Source organism: Adiantum capillus-veneris, chromosome 13 (assembly GCF_014529385.1).
Source record: "Adiantum capillus-veneris isolate H3 chromosome 13, ASM1452938v2, whole genome shotgun sequence".
Classification (NCBI taxonomy): domain Eukaryota; kingdom Viridiplantae; phylum Streptophyta; class Polypodiopsida; order Polypodiales; family Pteridaceae; genus Adiantum; species Adiantum capillus-veneris.
The window spans coordinates 137,342,574-137,352,357 of NC_140943.1; the positions used below are offsets into that span (position 1 = coordinate 137,342,574).

The 9,784-nt window shown below is 44.3% G+C and overlaps 1 protein-coding gene across 1 annotated transcript; it reads right to left on the reverse strand.

Annotated features, from left to right (window-relative positions):
- Nucleotides 1-7,330: 7,330 nt before the first annotated feature.
- Nucleotides 7,331-8,709, reverse strand: LOC147444933 (polyubiquitin). Its single transcript, XM_086527432.1, has one exon. The coding sequence runs from the start codon at nucleotides 8,660-8,662 to the stop codon at nucleotides 7,517-7,519; it is 1,146 nt and encodes a 381-aa protein (XP_086383558.1). The 5' UTR covers nucleotides 8,663-8,709; the 3' UTR covers nucleotides 7,331-7,516.
- Between the last annotated feature and the right edge of the window lie 1,075 nt (nucleotides 8,710-9,784).

Below are 9,784 nucleotides of genomic sequence, written 5' to 3' on the forward strand. Positions count from 1 at the left end.
GAGATAAACACATAGCTTCCTTACTAGAACTAGAAACTGCAACATACTCTACCTCAGTGGTGGAAGACAAAGTGCAATTATGGATACATGATCTCCAAGAAATTGCCTCTCCAACGAACAAGAAAACATAACAAGATGTGGCTCGCTTAGTGTCCACACAATCCACATAATCCAAATCAGTGTATATAACTATGGATGCGTCACTATTTCCAAAGCATAAGCACTTGCTTGTTGAGCCCTTGATGTATCTCAAGATGTGCTTCACTGCTTCCCAATGCTTTCTTCCTAGATTTTCTATAAACCTGTTGACCACTCCCAGTGCATATGCAATGTCTGGTCATCTACTATTTCCAAAGCATAAGCACTTGCTTGTTGAGCCCTTGATGTATCTCAAGATGTGCTTCACTGCTTCCCAATGCTTTCTTCCTAGATTTTCTATAAACCTGTTGACCACTCCCAGTGCATATGCAATGTCTGGTCATCTGCTAATCATGGCGAACATAAGACTGCCAACTGCCGAAGAATAAGGCACCTTTGCCATCTCTGCCTTTTCAGCATCTGATTTGGGACAAACATGCTTGCTAAGTTTTTGGTATGCAGCCTTTGGGTTACTCAATGCTTTCCCCCCTTGCATATTAAAACATTGCAAGACCTTGTGAATATACTCTTCCTATGAAACTTCAAGTATACCACGTTTGTGATCTCTCTTGATATGCATACCAAGAAAATGATGTGCCTCGCCCAAATCTTTCACAGCAAACTGCTTGCTTAAGGTATCCTTGAGAAGTGCAATCTCATCTTTTGACTTCCCGGCTATGAGCATATCATCCACATACAAAATCAGAATGACGAGGGAACCATCGTTCAACCTCTTTGTGTACAAGCAGTGATCCTCTTGGCTCTGTACGTAACCCTAGGACTGAATGGTCAAACTTGATGTACCTACCTTGAGTCTTGCTTTAATCCATACAAAGCTTTCTTGAGTCTACACACCAGTTTTGTCCATGTTGGCTTCTCAGGCTTTATCGCAAACCTTTCAACTGTTCATGTAGGCATCCTCTTCAAGATCCCCATGAAGAAACTTTGTCTTCACATCCATTTGGACCAATTTCATGTCCTCGATGGCTACTAGACCAAGCACGAGACATAATGTAGTCATCTTGACCACTAGAGAAAAAATTTCATCAAAATCCAAGCCTTTTGTTTTCTTGAACCTTTTTGCAACCAGTCTTGCCTTATACATAGGCTCGGAATCATTTGTGATATACTTCTTCTTGTACACCCATTTGCATGGCAATGCATCTTTACCCGCTGGCAACTCTGTCAATTCCCAAGTTTCATTTGCTAAGATCGAGTTATACTCAAATTTAATAGCCTCTTTCCACTTCACGCTATCACCCATTTGAATGGCCTCTTTGTAGCAAGTGGGTTCATCGCAGTCACTAACTAGCAAGTAGTCCAATCCTAGCTCAAAACGCTCAGTTGCATGAGTAGTACGAGTAGATCTCTGAAGTGCCTGACTGGTGGATTTGCTCTCGATGGAGCAACATGTGTGTGTGTGTTGGGGAAGGGGGGGGGTCCAGCTTTTGTCTAAGCTCTTTTGGCACATGTGAGAACGCCTCACACCCAAATACACGTAATTTGTCATAATTGGGCTCTTTTGCCATCCACATCTCCTACAGAACCTTGTACTTTAGTGATGTACTAGGTGATTGATTGATCAAGTAAGCAATCGTTGTAATAGCTTCTCCCCAAAATTCTTGAGGTAAGTTAGCCATAGACAACATAGAAGTGACCCGTACCTGAATGGTTCTATTCATCCTCTCAGTCACACCATTTCGGACGGGTGTGTAAGGCGTGGTAAATTGTCTTCTAATGTCTCATTTACTGCAAAAGTCCTTGAACTCAGAAGAGTTGTACTCCCCTCCATTGTCATTGCACAAAGCTTTTAGCTCTCTACCTGATTGGTTCTCTACCAATCCTAAGAACTTCTGAAAGACACTAAGGACGTCGCTTCTAGTAGAGTCATCTATGAATTTCAGGAAGTGTAATGCTACCCCTAGAGACTTAACCGGCATAGGTCCGCACAAGTCGCTATGAACTAGATCTAGAGGACTCTCTAACTCCTTGTCCAAAGGCTCTGATGTCAACCTAGTCTGTTTTCCATAGATACAATGCTCACATAAAGACAAGTTAGAGTAGTCTAACACAGGGATATAATCAGAATGCTGCAAGACTTTCATTCCCTTTTGACTCATATGTCCTAGCCAGCTATGCCACAACTCTATAGATGGTAGACTTCTGGCCTTTAAGCATGACCAGATTTCCCTTCTTGATAATCCAAGAACCATGACCAAATATGGTAGTGTAACCCAAATCATCCAATTGTCCAACTGACATCAAACTCTTTGTCAATTTTGGGTACATGTCTGACATTATGCAGCATAAACTCAATGCCATTACGTATAGAAAACTTGATGCTGCCTACACCGCATATATCAAGCTCATAAGAGTTGCCTAGCTTCACCGTGCCATGTGTGGCAGTGTATGTAAAAAATCATTGTTTGTGAAGAGTCATGTGAAAGCTAGCATCTGAGTCCACAATCCAATTCTGCGCATACTCGTCAAGAGCTAACAATGCATCATGACTCAAATCCCATGTGGAAATCAACACACCATTTGGCAAGTCAAAAACTATCTCAATGGTTGGAGACCCAACCACATTAATTTCTTCAATTTTCACGTTGCTTTTAGGTTTGTCAGACTTCGCTTTTTCCTTGCCGCTTATCACGCTGCATTGTGCGGTAGTCTTTCTTCAAGTGTCCCTTTTTATGGCAATAGTAACACTCAACATTTCGCATGTTTTTGCCACGACTCTGGCTATGACTTTGCCTGCGACCCTGAGAACGACCGCAGCTACAACCATGGTGCCTTTGCTTGTCAGGATTACCACTAGCCACATATGCATCACCATGTCCACTCACATCAAGAGTTTGACGTCGAATCGCCTCAGTGAGAAATGCACTAGCAACATCGTTGAAAACTAGCTTGCCATTGGGTGCAAAATTGTTTATAGCTGTGTTGAAGGTATCCCATGACGATGGTAGCGAACATAGCAAGAAAACGGCCTTCATTTCATCATCAAAATTGAGACCTTTTGAAGTAAGCTGTGAACACACGTTGTTAAACTCATTCAAGTGAGAACTGACATTACTGCCTTCTTTCATGTTCATGCGCATCAATTTCTTCTTCAAGTAGACCTTGTTTGAGACATTATTGCCATCCCATGTTGCACATAGAGCATCCCATAAATATTTGGCATTGGTCTTATCCATTATGGTAAAGTAAATGCTTCACCAAGGTGCAGGCGAATGGTCGCCATAGCACGCTCATTCAAATCTTTCCATTGTTCATCAGTATACACATTCTCCACACAAGGGTGCTATCAAGCTTTTGTTGATCAAAAACATCTTGCATACGCTGCCGTCAAATAGCAAAGTTTGAGCCATCAAACTTTTGATGAAGTACTCTTCTGTTTCGGAAGCACTACTCGCAGCCATGACTCGAGAGAATGTAGCCAAAACCTTTATGATGAATTGCCTGGGAAAATTTCGGTAGAGTTTCCCCTAGAACAGGAGCAAAAACTCAAAACCAAAAGTAGTAAACTCATTGTGTAAGAACAGGTAGCAGTGCCAAGAACGCATAAAATAAACTCGCGAGAAAAAACCGGTAAAGTCTCCTTTGTACAGGGAGCAAACTCTCAAACCCGACAAACCAAAAGTAATACATAAACTACTCAAAAGAACTACTTGGCATAAACTGTTCAAAACCACTATTGTGTGATCGCCAACTCTGCGTCGTCAGAAAAGCGTTATCAACTATCTGGAAACTTGGAAAAACTGTGTAAATGAGCTCAAAAGCCCCTTGTAACCTGCGTATCGATATCGATATGTGCCGATTTTTGTTGTCAGACGAAAATGCGCTAGTCCAATAGCTACCAAGAGAGTCGTAACCAAAAACCGTATCGTAGAGTGTTATCGGTGCGCTCGGTGTCGATGTCAGTGTGTCACTTCTCTATGGTAGAGGTACCTCACCCGCGCATCATGTCGCAAACACAGCCGTCTGTGGGAACACTAGTGTCGAGATCGGATGTCGGATATTCGCCGCATAATGCACAAGAACGGTGTTGTGGTTGCCGAGGGGATCGTCCGTGGGAACGGACCGTCGTTGCCGAACAGAGTCAAATCGGCTCAAAACTCTAAAGTCGATGAAACGGCTCTACTCACCGATGTCGAGGCCACCTTCCACCATTAGACGGGAGTCTCGCCAATGTCGATAAAGAATGTTCTCTTTTTCTCGCTCGCTCGCTCTCTCTATCTCTCTCTCACTCGCTCGCTCTCTCACAAATCGGCTCTCTATCTCACTCGCTCGATTTTTTCATGGCTTTGCTCTCTCTCTCTCTCTCTCTCTCTCTCTCTCTCTCTCAAGCTCTCAAGTTCCCTCACAGGCATGTGTGAGCAATGACTAGTGAGGGGAGAATTGAAAATGGTCTCATGAGAACGATCCCCTAGGTTTTTTTTTTAATCTTTTTCACTATGAAAAAAACTAACGAGCTGTAGATTGGATTTGACGAGCAAGGGAGATGGGAGTGCATGTGGTTTAGGGTCTGCTTGCCCTACTGCTCGCTACTCAGACCCGAATTGCCCATGTTGCCAACTCGATCTTAAGCTCTCAAGTCACTCGATTATGAGATTTGCTATTTGATGGTTCTCCATGCCTTCTCAAGCTATGGTTGATTGCACAATTGGCCCCCTTGCTATGCCAAGCTCACTGGCTTGTGCTGCTTCTACCTGACTTTTCTGCATGCTTTGCTCATCGCTACTTGGCCGATTTAATAGTGCTGCTTAGCGTGCTTCCTGCTTCGATCTGGCTCATTTGCAAAGCTTGATTAATCTCGATACTCTATTCACTGCCCCATGACCTGCAGATGCTTGATCTGCTCACAAATCCTGCAATTTCTCCAATTTCGCAAATTTACACACAAGCAAGCCTACTCACTTTCCTCACTACTCTCCTGCTCGATTTTAGCTTGGTGCCCGATTTTCCTTGCCTTGGATCTCCTTCCTGACTCTGTTCAATCCTGAAGAGCTTGCCAAGCTCTCAAGACTCCATGCTTTTAGGTTCATTGCATACGCAGGCCGTAGCCGAGATTGTCGACGAGCTCCCTATGCTCTGAATGGTATACGGTGAAGCTACACTCAAGTTTCACGTTTTGTACGGTTGTACATATATTCTTTAGCCACTTGGGCCATGTTGGCCTTCAAATGGGAGATTGTTGGGTTTTAGGCCAAGTGGTCGCCTGACAATGGCGAGTCGCCCAGCTACATTGTTTGCTTATATAGAACAATAAGGAGAAGAGAAAGTTTCCATTCTCTAGAGCTCTCCACCAAACACCTCTGTATGCCCATCATCCCCTTCCCCTTCTCTCCATCCCTCTCTTGCACTCCATAGCCATTTCAAACAAAAGGCAACCAAGGCCGCGGCGGGGTAGAGTTTAGAGTGTCATTGTTCACTCTACAAAGGACACATACATTTGTATATGGGCTATTCATGAATACCAAGCACAACATAATCCTCTTTTAACTTTTTTGAATCAAAGCTGCAAGGAAAAAAATTAGGGTTTGGATTGTATAAGTGACAAACTGCATGATTCTCAGACAAACCAAAAGAAACAAGAGGGTCTGTATGAACTAGTAGTGAGTCTTGTTTATGAGGTACTAAATCAATATTGAACATGCATTGTCAGCGATGACAAGTCTTTTTCGTCGTAATTGATTTGGCGTAGTGATACTGTTGTTCACATTTCGTTTGTATTGTCCAAATTTTGAGTTTACTGATTGGATTTAATGCATTACTAATCTATATTTACGCAGTGCCCAATCATAGATACTCTCTCTCAATAAAAACCGTCCCTTTTCAAGGCTAGTGAGCAAGGCTTTATCTATAAGATCGTTGGTTCCAGTTATTAATGCTTCTTCTCAGAATAGGCTTTGGCTGTTTAATCCCATTAATACTACAATTGCCCAATTTCAACCTCCACTCAAGAGCTGCGCACATGCAGCTAAAAGACAACCGCAACGGGAGGGGAACCTGACGTGGCAAGCCGCTGCGGGAAATGCATAATAGTAGGGCTTTGTACATAGTTGGACGCTGCGGTTCGAGTTTTAAGGGGGGAGCTTGAGGCTGAGAGAGCGATTACCTCGCAGAGAGGAAGCTTGTGTGCGCAAAAGAGGCCCGGGCGGCAGCTTCCTTATTTTCAGGCATCACTGCACTCAGAGTACATGTGCGCACCCTTTCAAGAGTATCCTTTCAAGGAGGAGTACACAATGCAAAAGTTGGTCCAAAGCTTCTATGACACGGCTATGGCTGTTTATTCCCATTAATACATGGACATTATATTCAGTTTTTGCTGGCATCTGACATCGAACATATACGTGATGGATTCATCCACATGCGCGAGGAATGCTACATAATGTCACAAACCACAATGGATGCGCGAGGAATGCTACATAATGTCACAAACTGCAATGGATGCCCCTTAAAAGTATGTACTCCCAGTTTAATGAATGAAGAAAGCATGCCATTGAACTTTGATGTTCTAGCACCAAAGTTGAAACAATAAGCAATTAAACAACTAAGCAGCATCATCGCAAAACTGCAATCCAATTCTCTGCAGTTTGGAGTCAATACACATTTTTTCTGCATAAAAGTTCACAACCCATAGAGACTTGGGGCTTGAATCCACGGAGAAGATTAGGCACCAAGATGGAACCAATGAATCAAAGAAATACAGCGACATTTGTGCACAGAAGTAGTCGTATTGTATATAGTGGGGAATATCCCCTACAACGAGCTAGGTTGCCTGTGAGATGGTCGATATCTACTGCTACCAGAGGTCCAGCTCTCCCGAGAGATGAAATAATTGGCTCCTTATTAAAGGCAGTAGCCGTCGCAAGCCATCCTGATTCAAGGCTGCAAACATGCACTCCCTTTGAGATCCCTACTACAGATGACCTATTTGGCCGCTACTGGCACTATCCTCCCAGGCCATCAACAGGTTTTGTAAATGACTAACCATACAAATAGTTTCCAGGGACAGGCACTGCTTCGCCAAACTAATCCACCACTAACGGCACTATCCTCTCGGGCAATCAAAAGTTTTTCTAAAATACTGACCTCGACAAAAGGTAACCTATTAGCCAATTGCCTGACAGCACCAGAGCAAAGTGAAAACCAACATCTATAACACCAACCATCACGAACATTACAATTCATCAAAAGGGCTTTATTGATAGCAAACCAAAGTACTAGTTACAATCTTGCTCTGCAATACACATGACGAAGAACCACTGCCAACAGGCGCGCACAAATCAAAACAATCTACAACCATATACTAACAGGACCCCCAAAAAAAAAAAAAAACAATCAGCCCTCCCGTAAACTAAAAGCAGTGCTTTCATTGCCCACCACGCAGACGCAGCACAAGGTGAAGAGTCGACTCCTTCTGAATATTGTAGTCTGCCAAGGTACGGCCATCCTCCAACTGCTTCCCAGCAAAAATCAGTCGTTGCTGGTCAGGAGGAATCCCCTCCTTGTCCTGGATCTTGGTCTTCACATTGTCAATCGTATCAGAACTCTCAACTTCCAGGGTTATGGTCTTACCAGTGAGCGTTTTCACAAAAATTTGCATGCCACCACGCAGACGAAGCACCAGATGGAGGGTAGACTCCTTTTGTATGTTGTAATCTGCAAGAGTGCGGCCATCTTCAAGCTGCTTCCCTGCAAAGATCAGACGCTGCTGGTCTGGGGGAATACCCTCCTTGTCCTGGATTTTCGTCTTCACGTTGTCAATGGTGTCAGAGCTCTCCACTTCAAGGGTGATAGTCTTGCCAGTGAGGGTTTTCACAAAGATCTGCATGCCACCACGCAATCGCAGGACAAGGTGCAGAGTGGACTCCTTCTGTATGTTGTAGTCCGCGAGGGTGCGGCCATCTTCAAGCTGCTTCCCTGCAAAGATCAGACGCTGCTGATCTGGGGGAATACCCTCCTTGTCCTGGATTTTCGTCTTCACGTTGTCAATGGTATCAGAGCTCTCCACTTCGAGGGTGATAGTCTTGCCGGTGAGGGTTTTCACGAAGATCTGCATGCCACCACGCAATCGGAGGACGAGGTGCAGAGTGGACTCCTTCTGGATGTTGTAGTCCGCGAGGGTGCGGCCATCTTCAAGCTGCTTGCCAGCGAAAATGAGGCGCTGCTGATCGGGAGGGATGCCCTCCTTGTCTTGGATCTTGGTCTTGACGTTGTCGATGGTGTCAGAGCTCTCCACCTCGAGCGTGATGGTCTTGCCGGTGAGGGTCTTCACGAAGATCTGCATGCCACCACGCAATCGGAGGACGAGGTGCAGAGTGGACTCCTTCTGGATGTTGTAGTCCGCGAGGGTGCGGCCATCTTCAAGCTGCTTGCCAGCGAAAATGAGGCGCTGCTGATCGGGAGGGATGCCCTCCTTGTCTTGGATCTTGGTCTTGACGTTGTCGATGGTGTCAGAGCTCTCCACCTCGAGCGTGATGGTCTTGCCGGTGAGGGTCTTCACAAAAATCTGCATGGTGTTGGCGATGGAGGACAGAAAGAAAACACAGAAACGAATGTGATTGACGAGGAGGAGGCCACGCCTCTTCTTTTATAATTGAAGACAGGCGGTTGCGTTGATCTTAAGCACCTTTTAGGAAAAAAGAAAAAAATTCATTTTCGGTAATTTTCAATTGTGTGGTCACCACAGCAAAAAAACAAGGTGAAAATTCACTTGGCGTACATAAGGCTATTGCCAAGAAATTCCTACTAAAAAGCTGCTTTGAGAAAAATAAAGTGACACTATTATTTTTCACAATACGTCACAATATAATATTATGTTTTTTTGAAAAAATGTGTAGCAATGAACTATTTACATGACAATATATTCCAAAGGCATGAAAAATAATGTTTGACACAAACTCAATGCTCCTTTTTAAAGACATATGTACACAACTTTTAACACCCTTTTAAAAGGCCCTATAAAAAACTAAAATTATCATTAGCTTGTCATGTCATGTGGCATTAATCGACAAGCTTTCTCCAATGGTCCAGATTTGTACCCAAAAATCCACCCTTCACTAAGGACTCCTTATGTAGTCCAAAAAGGAAAGTCGAAGGTGCCCAAGGAGATTCTCTATGATTTTGAGACTCTCTCTCTTAGCACGAGCACAACCAGTGCAGGCGGCTAGCCAAAGAGAATCTTGCATTGGCGAGAGAATCTCATGCCCTTTTTGGCCGACAAGTGGATGGCTAACCGTTGTAGTTCACGCCCCACCTCCCCCGACAACAACAACATCCTCCTGCCCCATCCAATCAATGCTCTACAGCCCTCTTCCACTCGTTGGCCAAGCTGATGCTAGAGACGACGTGCTCAATATTGCCAGTCAACAAGGGAAGATTCCCCAGCATCAAATCTTGGCTGACGAGCTGTCATCCAGCATGTTGCGCTATAGCCAACTCTCTCTTTCTATTGTGAGCGGGCAGGTGGCAGAGTCTCCCTATCTCAACCCGATAGCAAAGTCTCTCTCTCTCTCTCTCTCTCTCTCTCTCTCTCTCTCTCTCTCACACACACACACACACACACACACACACATTTTACAAGAGACCTTCGTCTCTCTCACGTGGCTATGGTGCAGGCAGAGGGGAGGTAAGGGAG

Excerpts from the sequence above, each read along its gene's own strand:
- LOC147444933 (XM_086527432.1), bottom strand. The coding sequence starts at position 8,662 with ATGCAGATTTTTGTGAAGACCCTCACCGGCAAGACCATCACGCTCGAG.